This window comes from Lithobates pipiens, unplaced genomic scaffold (assembly GCF_037356315.1).
Source record: "Lithobates pipiens isolate NorthernLeopardFrog02 unplaced genomic scaffold, aLitPip1_a1.2 Scaffold_19, whole genome shotgun sequence".
Classification (NCBI taxonomy): Eukaryota; Metazoa; Chordata; class Amphibia; order Anura; family Ranidae; genus Lithobates; species Lithobates pipiens.
Window position 1 is genome coordinate 436,957,110 of NW_027507764.1, and position 17,999 is coordinate 436,975,108.

The 17,999-nt window shown below is 42.4% G+C and overlaps 1 protein-coding gene across 3 annotated transcripts in view; it reads left to right on the plus strand.

Annotated features, from left to right (window-relative positions):
• MAPRE2 (microtubule associated protein RP/EB family member 2) overlaps positions 1-17,999 on the plus strand; it is a 261,893-nt gene that overhangs the window by 188,783 nt on the left and 55,111 nt on the right. For all 3 annotated transcript variants that reach the window (XM_077492654.1, XM_077492653.1, XM_077492652.1), the window contains one exon: positions 11,193-11,338. In XM_077492654.1, the coding sequence (XP_077348780.1) occupies positions 11,193-11,338 (146 nt within the window). The remainder of the gene's footprint in view (positions 1-11,192; positions 11,339-17,999) is intronic.

The window sequence follows — 17,999 nt, forward strand, 5'->3', positions numbered from 1 at the left end:
TTAGACTCCATTGGGGGGCACTGGTGAGGCTCCATTGGGGGGCACTGGTGAGGCTGCATTGCTGGGCAGCGGTGAGCCCTGCATTCTTTATGTAGCGCATTCCTGAGCCCATTGTCCTCTTCTCTTGCACCACTCTCCTAAGACGAGTCTCATTTTATGCCCTATACACACGGACGGACATTCCGACCACAAAATCCGTTGGATTTTTTTCAGACGGATTTTGGCCGAAACTCGTGTTGCATACACACGGTCGCACAAAGTTGTCGGAAAATCCAGTCGTTCAGAACAAGGTGACATAAAACACGTACAACAGGACTATAAAGAGAGCCAGTAGCCAATAGCTTTTGTCTCATAATTTATTCTGACCATGCGTTGCACTTTGTCCGTCAGAATTCTCTATACACGATCGGAAAAAGGCCTATCGCATTTTGTTGTCGGAAAATTTTAGATGCAGCTCTCAAACTTTTTCCGGCGGAAATTCAGACGGAAAAAGTCTCATAGAGCCCACACACGATCGGATTTTCCGACAACATAATCCGATCAGACTTTTTCCGTCTGAATTTGTCATAGGGAGCTGGCTGTCTCTTCCTGGTTCATGTAGCCAGCCCCCCCAGTGATGCTGCATCAGATCTTGCACATGTGCAGACAGAGATCTGATGTCATGCCTGCTTACATATTGTTCCATGTATAGTGGAAAGTAATGCCTCCTAGGATACCGACCTCACATATAGCCCAAGAGGCATTACTTTCCATCATTCATAAAATAGCATGTAAACAGACAAGGCACCATGTTTTTGTTCTTGTACGAGATCAGGCGCTGCTTTTATTTATATGAATGGAAAGTAGAATAAATGCTTCTTGAAATATGTGATGCTGGTATCCCAGGAGTCTCCAGGAGCAGGGTGAAACATAATTTTTGCCTAGGTTAGAATGGAGTTGGAGACGGGTCCAGTAGTAAGAAAAAAAAGTGTATTTTTTTCCTTTTTTTTAAGTGGAGAGGGGAGGATTAGAATACTGACTGGTTTTACGTTTTGAGTGTAGGTCTGCTTCAAGTTAGATGAGGTGTCCATTGCATTATTATTTTTAAGGCTAGACTCATAACTGGCACTAATGACTGAAATATAATCATACAATACATAAATAAAATACAATCTTTTCAATTGTTTGTCACAAACCTCCCCCAGCTGTGGCTAATGAATGCTCTTCGCTGCTGAATTAGTTTACACAAGCATTCTTCTGGTAGGAATGTGCACATTCCACTAACACCCTGCTTTCCAATGCAGCCATATGGTCTGTAACAGAACTGTACTGCAAGAAGTGACGTGCCGCGAGGTTCTCCTGACACTGCAGATGTCCGGCGAGCACAGCAGTTACGTATGGCGCAGTGAATTGGAAAGAACCTCCCTGTGAATATTTGTCATTTTTGCTGTGTTATAAAGCAGGGTGTGGTAACAATAAAATGTAATTCAGTCTAATTTAGACTGTTCACAGTGGAATTTATAAATATAAATGTGATAAACGTTTTTTCCATTATTGCTGTGGCATGCTGTCTTGTAGTGTTCTGGTAAACATATCTGAGGAAAACCTGTATCCTTTTATAATGGTAGCAAGTGCAGAAGTGTCTGGAGAGCGGCCAGTACCTCAGGCAGATGTTGGCTGCGTGCTAGGTACAAATGAAAAAAACAAATGGTGGCTTTGTGAGAACAGGTCCTGCTAGTTAAAATTGAGCTCTGTTCTCGGTAAATACATTATTCACACGTCGCATACACTAATGTAAAACTGGGCGTACAAGGCATCATAAAAGCAAGTATTGCAACTAATCTTATGATGTTCATGTGATGTAAAAGGTATCTAGAAAGATAATGAGCACTTTTGGAGAAGCTATAACATGTAAAAAAATAAATAAATACTTTATTACTAATGGTTTTCTGTTCTGCTGAGCCATCCCGTCTGCGATCAGTACTCAATCATCGCCCAATTTAAGGAGATAATTATAGCAGCTCACACCTCTATCTACGATCTAAAAACATCTTTCTGTGTGAGATATTTGCCCCTCACTCAAATGCTGCTCATACACATGACAGTTTTGGAATCTTCATTAACTTCCAGTTGACAAAAAAAAAAATTTAAGTTTATGACAATCTTGCCTCCAAAGTCTGAATTATCAACTACTGGCAGCCAGTCATTTTACTAAATAGTGTAGAGGCTTGCATTGGGTGGCAGAGTGCAGATGGGTACATCCTCTGAGGTGACAAAGGGTGGGTAGGGCATGTGAGGGCGCCTCAATGATCTGATTTGACAGTGACCCCCCCCCCCCCCCTACCCTTACGTTAATGTTTTTTTTTTTTTTTTTTTTAATACAACCCACTCATTTGAATGGACTAACAAGGCATGACAACAAAACAAAAACTAGGCCTCATCTTTCTTTTCAACATAACAAACCACAGTGCTAAGTATGTGTGCAATGGTGTGCTGCATTGATAGACAATCACCATGTCTTGTGGTGTCATGAATTGCAGCAAAAAGTCTGTGTGTTTTACTGCATGTTATAAATACCTGAATGTAAATAGATCATAATGGACAAAAATAGGAGCGCTGGAGAAAGTAGAAACTGCTGTAACCCTTTTCAGTTTAGGTAAAATGGTTACTTATCTAAAGCTTAAGTATGAATTTTATCACATAGTTACATTGGCTCATCCCTGTGCTTCTGGATTTGTAAGTTGGGTGCTTAATAGGGTGCTACTTTCGTTATAAGCTACTGCAGTAATTGCTGCATACATATTTACATTATGCTCTTTCTAGCACCAGGCTTTTTGTAAGCCTGGGAACAAATTGCTGATAGTATCTGTTGGAACTGGGATCTGAATCAATGACCTCTGCTGCATGCAGCAGTAGATCTTCTAGCTGAAATACTGGACAGCATCCTATCTTAACCCTTGAATAATGTTGTCTTGTACCTTATTTCTGGTGAAACTTGGACTCCTTGCTCCTCCCATGAACTTCTTATTTAAGCTATGCCTTTGCACTTCCCGTTTGACAGATTATTGTGCTTTCTTCAGCCGATATCTTGCTCCTTTGTGTAGCTTTAGCTGTTCTTCTCTCCACTGCCACTCGTTACTGACCTTTGGCTTGTTTCTCGACCACGCTTCTGCTTGTTCCCAACCTACAACCACTTGTTACCAACCTTTGGCCTTATTTACTGACATGCGCTTCTGCTTGATCCCTACTTCCTATATCTGCTACTGGACCCCGGCTTGCTCACCTCTTGGTGAGCCAACTATGAGGAACATGACCTGGTACTAACATGCAGCAAAACCCATCTCCACCATCAGGAGCTCTAGTGAATACCAGTTAGTGCTTTGACCCCGCACCTCAGATGAGCCTGCGTAATCCGCTAGAAGGACCTGCTTGTGTACCTATCCAGCTGGTCGTTGGGATCCTCTCTACTGCTATTGCTACTAGTCTCCAAGCCCTGACTGTGGCAATATCTTTTCAAATAAATTCCCTCTTGATTTTCTGTTTTAGTCTGCTGCAAAGGGATAACTTTATCTCAACTTAATCAGTCTTAAAAATATGCAGTCAGGAAGTAATTTATTAAGAGCAAATAAAAGTAAAAATATTTTAAAAGGATTCCATAAAAGGATATGTAGCTACAAATATACTGTGCCTCTTTCATACCGCCTTTTTTCAGGGTCCACATTACCAGCTCTTGTTCAAGGAAAGCGTCTCCAAATCCCAGGCTGTTTCACAGGCATTCATTTCTATGACTAGTTGGAGACAATGTAGTTCCACGTTTTGTAAGAAACACATATATTTTATTTTATTTTTATATATTTTTATATTCCAATCTTAAAGGAAAAACTATGACCCTTATAAAGTAAAAAAATGAACACATACATGGTTTGATGGCCACTTCCAGTTGCGTGCACATCTTTTCAGATTTCCTATAATGCACACTGATTCTGCCAATTCATAGGGTGCCCTGATATGTCAACATCTACCTGTTTTCCAGGACAGGAGACTAATATTATGGGGAAAAGCTAATTACATTTTTGTTGTATTTTCCATTTTGATTCATAACTGTTCCCAATGACTTGTGTAGAGGAATAGCAGGTGAGAGATGGAAAAATAGACCATGCCACATTCAGAGCCTTCAAAAATGCTTCAAGTTTGTGTCAGTATAACACAAACACACACGTGCACTAACCCTTACCCTAATTTCTAGACGCAGCCCCAAATGCGCCCCATGGTAAAGTCAGCACTACCTGTCAGATATTTATAATTTATGGATTAAAAAATCATGTTAAAGGAGAGCCTCTTTGTTTTGGGTAGGTTCAACAGCACACAGGACATTATTTACTGTCAGGGGGATAAGTCCCTTGTGTTGATTCCACTTCTGTTAATTGAAATCCTCCTCAGTCCATGCCCACCCCCACTGCTGTAATCTTGTGTTGCAGCAGGTTTTAATAGAACTAAGAGTCTGTGGGCTCTCATAAAGAGTGCTAGACTATGCCAGTCCTTTCCTCCCAGCTGCTCCATACATAGAAACTGTTCTACAGCTTTAAAGAATGAAAAAGGATCTAAAAACAGAAAGGGGGGGGGGGGAGGTGATTGAAAGGTCCACCTTCTCCATTATTAATTACTGTATATGCAGTTTGAATTAATTCTAGTTATAAAGTAATCAGGGCCGTCTTTAGCGCAGGGCAAACGGGGCACCTGCCCTGGGCCCAATGTTTGTAGGGGGCCCGCACTGTCTGCTACCTGCGAATTGTGGCCCCGATGAAGGTTTTGCAGAGTGCACAGAGGACACGGGAGGCTGTATTCCTGTGCTAGCCAGCTGAGAGGGGGCGGGCCAGGAGCTCCACTGACGCTCTGACCCCGCCCCCATGCAGCCTGTATGCTCGGAACAGAGCGGCTGTAGTGAGAGCCAGTGCTCGGAGTGGGAGCGTCAGTGGAGCTCCCGGCCCCACCCCCGGACCTCTGTATTCCCCAGCCAGTATAGAGGGGGCGGGGCCAGGAGCTCCACTGACACTTCCACTCCGAGCACTGGCTCTCACTACAGCCGCTCTGTTCCGAGCATACAGGTTGCACGGGGGCGGGGTCAGAGCGTCAGTGGAGCTCCTGGCCCCGCCCCCTCTCAGCTGGCTAGCGCGGGAATACAGCCTCCAGTCCTCTTGTCCTCTGTGCACTCTGCAAAACCTTCATGGGGCCCCAATTTACGGGTAACGGGGCCCCCTGCAAAGCATCAGTGGAGCCCCCGGCTGTTGTAGTGAGAGCAGAGAATGGAATCCCTCTAAATGTATGTAGTGAGTATGGCTGCCCAGGTATGTCCTTGCACCCATAAAATGCCTGACTGCTTAAACCCTGAGCTGTGTTATTCAACTGTCAAGCTGTGCATTGCTGAAAATTCTCTGACCATCACCTGTAGCATGTCCGCAGTCTCTGATTGTCTCCTGCAGTATGTCCGCAGTCTCTGATTGTCTCCTGCAGTATGTCGCCAGTCTCTGATTGTCTCCTGTAGTATGTCGCCAGTCTCTGTCTCCTGCAGTATGTCGCCAGTCTCTGATTGTCTCCTGCAGTATGTCGCCAGTCTCTGATTGTCTCCTGCAGTATGTCCGCAATCAAAATTTTTAAATTGCAGGTTTTTTTTTTACCCTTTTTATCGGAGGGTTCAGCAAGGGAGAGGACTACAAAGTTAAAGTGGTTGTAAAGAGCAACACCTGATGGCAAGGCTAGTAAAATTTTAGCTTTATTTTAGTTTTATGTGTATATAAAAAAAAAAATTTCCTCCTTAGAAAAAAGAAAAAGAAAAAAAAAGTGGTTGTAAAGGCGGAAGGTTTTTTCCCTTCATGCATGCAGGGAAAAAACCTGTGTGCAGCTCCCCCTTCCCCCAATACTTACCTGAGCCCCATCTCGATCCAGCAATGTGCTTGAGAACAGCGGCATTCCTAGCTCCCTCCCTCATTGACTGAGACACAGCAACGGAAGCTATTGGCTTGTGCTGCTGTCACTCACAGCCAGTGAGGAGCGAGCGAGGGGTGGGGCTGAGCAACGCTTTGTGTGTCTTATGGACACACAAAGACAGCTCGGGAGTGAGCATGCACAAATGCCCCCAGAGCAAGCGGCTTCCTTTGGGGGTACTCAGCAAGGGAGGAGGGCCAGGAGCGCTGGCGTGGCACCCGAGAAGAGGAGGATCGGGGCTAGTCTGTGCAAAACCATTACACAGAGCAGGTAAGTATAACATGTTTATTATTTTCAAAAACAAAAACATGAGCATTTAATATCCATATAAACAGGAGGCCTTGTACAAGGTTCACTTTGATTTATAATAACAAACTCCTACATTAAACGCATGAAATAGTGGAGCTGGGTAATAACAAAGCATATACATGAAAAAATTAAGAACAAAAACCTCAGAGTAGCAGAATTTAAATCAGTTCTTACAGTAGCGACGTAATCACGAAGCCCCTCAGTGTCTAGAGAAAGCCACCCCCCCCCTCAGTCTGATATGTATGATTCAGTGTAGTATATGAGGACTGCACTCTGTCAGCACTTGGATCTCAGCCTTTCTGGAATTTCTAGCTGGAATTAAAGGAAAATATGATTCACGAGGTTCCCATACACTACACATCTGTAGTAATTTAATTGTGACAGTAGCTGAGACAGCATCATTCTGTTTTCATTCTGTAGGATTGTGACAAGAGATGAATGTATGAAAGACACATGGAGCGCTTACTCAGGGCACTTTGTTCTCTGACTTTCATGGAGTCACTAAGGCTGGAGTATCTTTTCATTACTACAGTTAAAAGTATAACTAAAGGCAAATCTTTTTTGTTTTAGATAGAGTAGAGAGGGATTAGGACGCCTGTCAAGTTTTTATTGCTCATACATGTAATGCAATGAGAGCACCAAACAAATGTCCAAGGTAATTTAATGATGAAATTGATTAATAGCATAATAAATCCAACACATTTCGGGGGGAACCCCCCCCCCCCTCCTGAAAAATGCTGGATATATTCTGCTATGAATCAATTTTATCAATAAATTACCTTGGACTCCTGCATGTTTATTTGGTGCTTTGTGGAGTGCTGTGGTACCTGAACTAGTGTGCCCATTGACAATTTCATTGACCCTTAGAAAATCTGAATCCAGCACTCCATTTCTTCTTGTGTTTTGAGGTTTTTATTGTTGTCTGTGCCCCTGTCAGGGAGATTCGCCCTCTCGTTTTGGCATATTTACTGTTCTCATCAAAAATGAAAGTAAAAGCAAATCCCAAATTATGGATGTCCCCAAAACAGGAATAACAAGGAAATCTTCCATTGGGGACCCTAGTTCTCATGACCCTGGTGAAAAACGGGGATTCCCTCACTTCCTGTTTTGAGATTTCCTCTCACTTCCTGTTTTGGCTATGGGACAGGAAAGGAAATCTCCCCTATGGGGCACAGATGCCAAAAAAACTCCCTTACTCTAACAAAAGTGGAAAAAAGTTTTACTCTTAATTGTTCTTTAAAGTGGAAAGCCACCCTAAAAAAAAAAAAAATACATAAAAACAATCCTTTAAATACATTAAAAAACATTTGAAACAATTTTTTTAACTTACCAGAAATGCCTGTTGCTAGGCAGAGCGTCTGCCTCTTCCTATTTCACAATGATCTTCAGTCTTCTCCTCCTCGCGTTGTCTTATGGGGAATCGGACACGCTGTGTTCTGGGAACTGCGTGTGTCCCAGAAAAAAGCATGCCCCATTCACAAAGCGATGCGTGACTCGCGCATGCGCAGTAGGAAATTGGCTGCCTGTTTCCCTTAGTAGAATGGTGGCACCGGGACTCGAGAGCCGAGGGATGGGTTGGCCTCGGGCGGCCAACATCAGGAAAACCTGGATAGGTAAGTGTGCTTATTAAAAGTCAGCAGTTTTTGTAGCTGCTGATTTTTAAAAATGTTTTTCTTCAGCTGGCCCTCTTCTTTAAGTAACACTTACAGATTTCGTCTTCTCTGAAGAATATGATCAGACAGTGAAAGATGAAGCAGCAGATAGATGAGCTCATTCTGCTGTGGCCCCCTTTCAGCATGTTTCTTGTACTGCAGCATAACTGGTTGGCTCCTTGTGCTGCTCCTCTCTCTCCCAGTCTAAGCACTGCTGTACAGGGATTGCAGTAGGTTGATAGTAGGTCAGATTTAGGTATTTGCACTACTTGTATTTAAAAAATAAAAAAAAAAAAATACATGTAATTATATATTATTAAAGAACTGGATTTAATTGTATCTTTTAAATCTGCCTGGAGTCCCGTTTTAAAGCTGAACGCCAGTATGATCTTTATTGCCTAATTACATTGGTCCAGCTTAGCACATTGTAAATATGCATATTTTATACCCGAGGGACCATTGGGTTATCTCTTTACTTTAGTACTTGGCACTACAACAATGATAGCTGAAGTTTTCTGGGCCCTGTGCCAAGCAGCTTCCTCTCAACACTGGCTACAGGGGGTCGCACTGCTGCCATTCATAGAACACCTTGTATGTTTTTAATGACTGACCGGAATGCTGTGGAGATTGTGACATCATCCGCCTCTCCTCTCCAGCTTGTCTAATCAGAGAATGCCTTGCATTCATTGAAAAAATAAAATAAAGCTGTTCCTTGAATGATATTAGTGCTGATTAAACAGCCCTCCAAGGTTAGTGTGCAAAGAGGAAGCCACTGGGTACAGAACCCAGAGGATCACAGCTATTACTGTAGTAGCACTACAAGGAAACAAAAAGGAAGCACCACCTAAGTGCAATAAGTTAGATAAGGTTTTAATGGCACAACAATTAATGGACTTAGAACAAGAACATGAACAAGAAGAAGAATAAAAACAGGCCCATATGTGCTGTAGGCACAAAGTGCAATCCAGTTGCTGGTCCATCCTATGGGACTGTAGGCCACATCCGCCCCCACCTAAATACCCAGATAAAATCATACCACCCAAGAAAAACACCATATAAGTTGGCAGAAAATGGCCGCGGCACTTTATTGGTTTAACATATTTACATGGCCATATAAATTAAACACTTTTAATAAAATACACCATAAATCACTTAACCTTGCCCAGTTATTGGAACTCGGGCAACTTCACTGAACCAACAATGAATATAAAAATGCCATGACGGGAAGGGAGGGAGGGAGCTTCTTTTCCTCACCCAGGTCCACTGCAGAGGACGCACAAGACCCTCTGCAGCCCTTATATAGACTATCTAGAGGGGGAAACTAACCCTAGCTTACCCATTGGCTGCCCCACACCTGTCTAATCACCCATCAGAACCGCCCACCCCAACCTGAACCTGCTTAACCCGTAAAATACCAGAATGAGGGGCTAAGTGGCCACATTCCCAGTAAAGCGGGCCCCAATGCTTTCGCCCGCTTTTGCATTATCACAGGTAGGCAGTCGTGGGAAACAAGATGTGCACTCCTATCCTGTGGCCACCAGGAAGACGGCTGGAACTGACATGGAACCCAGGTGGAATGCAGCCGATGATGTCACTGGAAGCGGAAACACGGGAAGGGACAAGGAGGGGAAATCTTGAAGAGTCAACAGTTTCTTCTACAGGCCTAATGGGATACCGCTAGTATGGAGCTATTTATGTGCTTAGGCTGCCTATGGGACAACAGGTGCCAGCACACCATAAACAGCAACATGATAAAAAAACAAATAAGATTATGGTAGATTTATAACTAAATGATGGGGTATATGAAAGGGATATAATATTTAAAAAAGTGTTATTTAAATAACAACACCATGGTGTGATCCACAAGGAGAGGGGCCACAAACGGGACTATAGTGTGTATTAAAAGAACAGGGAAGAGGTGGGGGTTGACAACTAAAAACAAACTCTATCAGGATGAGGAATTCGATTTTATGTTTAACACTAAAATGAGAGTTATATTATGAGGATGCATATACCTATGCACCTACACCAAAGGGTGCACACGTATGCATGCATCTGTGCATAAAATACATAGGCTGACATGAAAATAACATCAAAACATATATGTGCACAGGAGAACAATAATAAATCCATTATAGTGTATGCAAACATAGACCATCTACAAACTCCATCATTCATATAAAATGACATGCAAGAGGAATATATATCGACACACATGGGGGAAAAAAAAATTCTGTAGAATATGATTAAAACTAAAAAGGGCTGGTGACACCCATACAAAATAAAAAAGAATATTACATACAGGTAATGGTATTCTAAAAAAACGTGTGTAGCGCGTGAACCAAAATGGTCATGTGATCACACTGCTTGGTGGTGTACTAAATATATTCAAACAACCATGCCGAAAAAAGGGGGGTAAGGCAAATGTATACTGTGGTCATCTACGCTAAAACACTGTGTCTATTCTCCGGAGAGAGATGTGATGGCTATCAATATCACCTATGTGTATAGCATACTATAAGTAACAGTTACATGAGGTAGTACTTACTATGTGAAGAATACCGAATGTGGAAAAAGGACCATAAGGGTCAGCTGTGGAAGGAAGCAGAGTATGGCAATATAGTGACTAATTCTGTCAGGAGGAGCATAGTCTATAGTTACAGGAGGGTATGGACCTCAATTTCTTCATTTAACCCTCCAGGTGCCATAGTGCCTAAAGAATAAATCCAGTAGATTTCCTGTTGGCAAAGGCGTCTAAACCATTCAGCTGCGGGCAATGTCCCAGGGATGGACTCATAGTTTCATAGCCTCAAACTGAACTGCATGATATAGTACTGTGACTGTGTCCTTTACCACCATTGTCTGTTGCATGTATAGAGGTGCATTCATCTTGGCGCTTACAGTTTTCTTTTTTCCCTGTAGTAGCACTGACTATTACAACGGTAGTCGGCTTCCTCAGCAGTCCCTCAGGTATGAAATGGGCATATTTACATTGGTCCAAATGTAAATACGTTGCTAAATGCATATCTTTGGACTGGTTCCGTACTCCATAAAACATATTTGGGGAATAGTAACTGGTTCTTTGAGCAGGAATAGGAAGCATCATTTATCCAAGGACATATTTTACAATAAATAATATAATTCATTTTTTCCAGGTTTATGAACTGTAATCTTACATAGAGTTGGATGATCATTTATGATGACAGCATAATATGTTAGTAGTGTGATAGCACTCTATGTATAACTGTGTGTATGTCTCTCTCTCTCTAGGTGCTGCCTATTGCCAGTTTATGGATATGCTCTTTGCAGGGTGCATAAGCCTAAAGAAGGTCAAATTTCAAGCCAAGCTGGAACACGAGTACATTCACAATTTCAAACTGCTTCAAGCCTCATTTAAAAGAATGAATGTTGATAAGGTAGGGCATTTCCAGACTGAAGTGCTTATTCTTTCTTTATTGATGTCTGCGGAACATTTTGGGAAAACTGTCTAATTGCGCAGTGACTAAATTAGCACTTAGGGCACAGTTCCAGACCACGATTGTATCAACATCTCCTGGGAAACTTTTACAACTCCAATTTGGGACCCAGCTACTTCAACAGATTATTGCTGGACATGTTTTGCTAGGCTGGGTATCTCCAGTGTCTGTGGGGCAATGATTCCCATAATGCATAACTGCTTTGGGGTTGCTCATTTTCTGAAAAAAAAAAAACATATGTATTTTATTAGTGTTAAGGCACCAAGTATTTTTCACATGTACTTTCATTTTTAATCTTAGATGTAAAAAAAATAAAAAAAATTGTTATACATTAAGTGGACTTTTAAGAAGCTTGTAGCTGGGAAGACAAATGGAATGTATAGGGGGAGTTTACTTCATTAGTGTATATCCTACTTCCTTCTACAAATAAGCCAAAACCAAACTACTGAATCATTCTTGCATGTTTATTTGCTGTGACTGAGCTTTGTTTCCGACTTTCTTCTAAGAGAAAGATATATACTGCTGTATTGTTAAATAGTTGCATTAAAATCTACATTGTAGTAAATGCAAGATTAACAATTTTATTTAGCACTGCAGAGTCCAGGACAGATTAATCAATGATTCTGTGCATGCAATCTATACCTTAAAAGATAAGTTCACCTTTCAAAAAAAAATTATAAATGCACATATTTTTGAAGGTAAAAAAATGTGCATTTATCTTTTGTAAGAAAAATTAGTAATTAGAAAAAAACAAACATTAATACTCACCTAGGGGGATGCAGCAACGGTCCTATGCCACAGCTTATGCCCGCCACCTATAGACCAAGAACTAAAACTCTGTACACAAGGGCCGAATGTCAGGAGACAACGGCCGGTTCAAAAAAGCAGCAACACCCTGAGAGGCTGAACCAGCTGCTGGTCAGGCATCTGGGTGGATCTTGACATCAAGAGCCCTTTCACACTGAGCCGCGCCAGGCTTTATCGTAGTTTTTAGCAGCACTTTTCAGCCACTAGTGGCCAAAGAAATGGTTAAATGTGCCCAAAAAGCACCGCTGCCAAAGCACTTTTCAGGCGCTTCGGCAGCGCTGCCCAATCGTTTCAATGGGCAGGGGCAGTGGAGGAGCGTATACACCGCTCCTCTACGGCCCCAAAGATGCTGCAGCACACCGTTCCGGTGTGAAAGCACTCAGGCTCTCACACTGGGGTGAGGGAGAGGCATTTTTCAGGCGCTTTACAGGCACTATTTTTCACCCAAAGGCACCTGAAAAACATCCCAGTGCGAAAGAGGTCTAAAGTGAGGTTATTTCCAGAGCCTGGACCAGCTGAGTTTTGGCCCTTCTCCTTTAACTTAAGTCTGCAGAACACTGCACCCACGATCAGTAGATCATGAGTGCAATGTCAGCCTTCCTCTAGCTTTGTGCCCAAAGCTAGAGGAAGAGCTAGAGCTTTCAATTACAAAGCTGGAGGAAGAATAAATTAACTATGAGTCTGCATTCAAATTACAAGTCTATTTGCCACGCTACTTGTAGTTTTTTTCATTCGCAGAGCTCTGTGTGGTTGTCAATGACATTATTGTGATTGGAAAAGGCTTTTATCAGCCTTATTCAATAAAGTGGTATGAGGGACACTACTAATGTCCAAAGTGCAGGCACCCAAAATAACTGATTAGGGTTCAGTCTACTGAAATTAGATCTATGATTGATGACATCTGACTAGTCATTTAAGCTAAAAGCTTTATCTTTGCTGTTAAATAAGTTTCAGCTGCGCTGTTTCCAAAAAGTGACAGCGGGTGCAGGGAGAAGATCCCCTGCCCTCTGTCACAGAGTGGGGAGTATTGGGAGGAGAGTGCATAGGAGCATGTTACATGCTGCACCCTAAATATTAGTGTAACGTGATCCTAAAGTTGAACTTAGCTTTTAAATCATGAAACTTATTTAACAGTAAAGATAAATGTCCAAAAAGTAGTAACCTTTAACCACTTCAGCCCCGGAAGGATTTACCCCCTTAATAACCAGGCCATTTTTTGCGATACAGCACTGCATCGCTTTAACTGACAATTGCGCCGTCACGTGATGTTGTACTCAAAATTGATGTACTTTTTTTTCCCTACAAATAGAGCTTTCTTTTGGTGGTATTTAATCACCTCTGCAGTTTTTTTTTTTTTTTTTTTGCATTCTACACAAAGAAAGACCGACCATTTTGAAAAAAATATATATTTTTTACTTTCTGCTATAATACATGTAGCACTAACCCCCGAATGAGCTGCTGGTTATTTTTGGGCTTACCGTTACCTTGCACTCTACTTGTTGCATGTCTAGGGGATGTCCCGTGGTAGATGACCCAGTAACTTGAGACTGACAATAGATCCACTTGAATGGATTTTATTTGCAAACTTAAACCATTGAACAGTCTTTCAACTTGGGATCAGAGGGTTGGAAAAGAAAGTTCAGGTACTCTCAATGTCAAAGTCCATAAACGCTAAAGAACTTGCTGACTTTGACTGCATCCAGAGAATAGCCATTCGCAGCTGGAGGAACACCCAGGTTGGACAGTCCCTCTCTCACAAGGCCTAGCAGCCAACAAGGTGCTTACTCATGAACAAAGTCTTTGTCATAGACATTGTTGCAGAACACGTAGGGAAACTAAGCTGTAGAACACTTGTAGGATACCTGGATCTTTCAGCCTGCTTGGCGATATCCACAAGACCGGATTCTTTCGGTAACTTCAGCCCTTCCAGGCTCATGTTAAGAAAACCAACCCGTACATGGTGTTCTTCTAAAGAGTCCTCCCCTGGTATGCTTGAAGTAGAGTGGGTTTCTCCTGAACCGGAGACAGCACCCAACCACCTCAGAATCCTCCTTTAGTTTCCTTGCCTTGGGCTATCCAGCCCCCAAAGCATTAAAGTCGGGTGGATCCGCACCCCAGGCCATAGCCTTCCTGGGGGCTGGTCAGGAGAACCAGGACCAAGTAGTCAGCACATCATACTGGACTGGAACCTCAAACCACGTGACAATGTATCTTAAATACCCTCTCCTCACAGCGAGAGGGCCACTCCCACTGACCTGGCTCCGAAAGAGAGTACCTTAAGCACCTGACCAGATCATAGTTCCACGCCTGCCACAAGAGACAGTGCCCCCCCCCCTGTGGCCAGGCTGAACATCCCACAGTCCAGTCAGACTGACACAGAAGTCTAATTTAGGCAAATAGACCCAAACCAAATTGTAGTTTGGGTAAAGTTTAACTTTGAAAACACATAGCGCATGCTATTCAGGAGCCCGCCGCTACATACATATCCTAAAAATATATATATATAAAAAAACAATTGTGAAACAAAAAAAACAAATGTATTCATCAGTTAGGCCAATATGTATTCTGCTACATATTTTTGGTAAAAAAATCGCAATAAGCATATATTGATTGGTTTGCGCAAAAATTATAGCGTCTACAAAATAGGGGATATATTTATGGACTTTTATAATTTTTGATTTTTTTTTTTACTGGTAATCTGTGATTTTTAGCGGGACTGCTACAGTGTGGCAGACAAATCTCACCCCAAGTGACACTTTTTGGGGACCAATGACATTATTACAGTGATCAGTGCTAAAAAATACACTGATCAATGTATAAATGACCCTGACAGGGAAGGGGTTAACACTAGAGGGCAATCACGTGTTCTAATTGTGTGGGGGCTGGGCTCACTGGGACAACACAGAGATCGCTGTTCCTGATCACTAGGAACAGCAGATCTCCATGTTGTCCCCTGTCATAACGGGTATCCGCCTTGTTTATATAGGCAGATCCCCATTCTGCCTCTCTGTGCAGCGATCGTGAGAGGCCGGCAGACAGTATTTATTGCATGAAACGATGTATAGGTACGGCATTTTGCGCAATTGAGCCACCTTGCCACAGTACATGTGCGGTGGGCAGTCTTAAAGTGGTTAATAACTAGTCAGATGTCATCATTCCCATATCTAATTGCAGCAGACTGAACTCTAATCAGTTATTGTGGATAACTGCACTTTGCACATCATTAGTGTCCTTCATACCAGTCTACGGAATAAGGCTGATAAAAGCATTTCCCAATCACAATAATACAGTAATACAGTATGTTTACTGTTATCACTTTGTTCTGATCATGGATGGGATAGGAGCATCTTGGTATACTTCTGAACCCGTGGCCTACCCACATCTGGCAATGACAAAAAAGACAGCTGTGCCTAGTGTTTCCTCATACAGCCTTATGTTCTGTTATGAGCTGAAATCACAAGTATTGAATGATATCTATGGGCTATTATGTTTCCCATGTATGTTCCATTGCTTCTAGTTTAATGTATATTTTTACATGTATTTCAAAGTGCAGGCTTAGTGTATCTTCATATACTGTATATGTAGATATTTGGTTTAAAAGCTTGAGCATCGCGGTTTCATATCAGTGATGTTTACATTCTTTGTGACTTTTTATGTCTTGTGAGTACACTATGAATATACATAAAATTATACATTTAGACTATTAACATTAATTGGTATAAGTTGCTTTTGTAAAATGGATTTAGTAATATTTTAGAAGGGCAAACTCAATTTGGACTGATAGACAAAAGTTCAATAAATGAGATACTGTATGCAAAAGAAAGCATGCATTAAATCACTTCTTAAGGTATACCCCAAGTCAATTTTTTTAAGTCTAGAGTAGAGAATGGGTAGAACTACTGCCAGGTTTTTATTCTGTTTCTGTCTTCACTGGGAAGATTAACACTAAAGTTACGTTTTTTTTTATACCAAAACTGATCTGGTAAGGGGACTAAAGCACCAACACACTGGACAAAGGCCTGAAACCTACATGTATAAGTTGCACATAAACTCCAGCAGACACCCTTCCTTGGCACTGGGCGTGATGAAAGGCTTCATGTTCCTGGGTACTTCATGTGCAGTTCTGTAAGGTGTGATTTTAGCCTATTCATTTGGAATGAGCTAAAATTGCACTGTACCACATTGCACCGAAAGTAAAGTAGTGCATGCACTGCTTTTAGGAACTCACTGCAACCATGTGATCTGGTGCAGGTGTCCCATCATATAAGGTCCCCCATCAGATAGTGTCCGCTGTGTACTGCGTATGCGCAGTACACAGCAACACAGATTCCGAAAACAGCAGAGGATGAACGGCGCCTGCGCTGTGAGTCCAAGTTCTAGCCCCACCATCCAAGTGGACCAAGAGTAGGAATAAAAAAGAGCCGAGTGCAGCGAGGCCGAGCCCGAAGCGAGGGGCCCTCTAATTTTCCAAACCCTATGTCCGCTTGGATGGTGGGGCTACCACCTCCACTCACGGCGCAGGCGCCGTTCAGCTTCTGAGATTTTCCAAAGCTTCTTCTGCCCCGTACTGCACATGCGCAGTACGGGGCGGACACTATATGATGGCAGGACACTATCTGCCAGAACACAGGCAAACACATTGCATTTGAAACCTGCTTTTGGGGTGTCATTAACTTAATATTAACCTGCTGCAGATCATAGCTGCAGTGTGTTATGAACACCATGCATGAAACATTAAAGTAGTAGTAAGCCCCTCAAAAAACATATATTGCAGCTTTCCAATCCTTCGATGTGGCGGCTGTATTCATTTTTTTTTTCTCCCTTTGCTTCACCTGTCTGCATTGTGGATGAAGTAGTAAAGCTGACACCTTTGAACTGCAGCATTGTCAGTCTGGGGAGAGGGTAGTGCTGGGTTAGCAAATTTAGATGTTTTTTCTTTTGAGATGCATGTTTTACATAAATGAATAAGATATGACCATTGTAAGCAATGGGAAGTCGGTGTCAAAGCGTATGTTAACCCCCCCCCCCCCCCCCCAAAAAAAAGCACAGTGCTTTTGCGGTGTCATTTGCCCCCCCATAACACCTGGCTGATCCTGCCTGGCTATACCCTTCCTCCTGTACGCTGACTCTGATATATTGGGGCTGCTGAGCCCTGACACCAGAGTCATCCGTAAATGCCTCCATCATCCGCAGCCTGCTATCTATCTCCTCTGTGCTCATTCCCCCTCCCCTCTCTGCCTGTCAGCTTGTGGCAGTGCCTGCCCCCTGAACTCCTGCTGCTAAAATAACTTAAATAACTTTCACATCTTCATACCATCCCCTCTGTGTTCTAATCCTGTGTGGCCCTGTGTGAGTGATTTATCCAGTTCAACCATAAAGATAAATAAAATAAAAAATATCATACAATCCCATATACCCAATCCTATACCCATAGTTGATCCAGAAGAAGGCAAGCCAGTCCCCCCCCCCCCCCCCCCCGAAAAGCTGGATCCAGTTTGCTACAGCAGGGGAAAAAAATTCCATCCTGATCCCAGAGGATTTTCCCTGGATCAACTTTACATATAAATGTTAGTACCCAGTTATATTCTGTAAATTTAGGAAAGAATCCAGGCCTTTCTTAAAGCAATCTACTGAGCTGGCCAGAACCACCTCTGGAGGGAGTCTATTCCACATTTTCACAGCTCTTACTGTGAAGAAACCTTTCCATATTTGGAGATGAAATCTCTTTTCCTCTAAACGTAAAGAGTGCCCCCTTGTCCTCATTGATGACCGTAAAGTGAATAACTCAACAGCA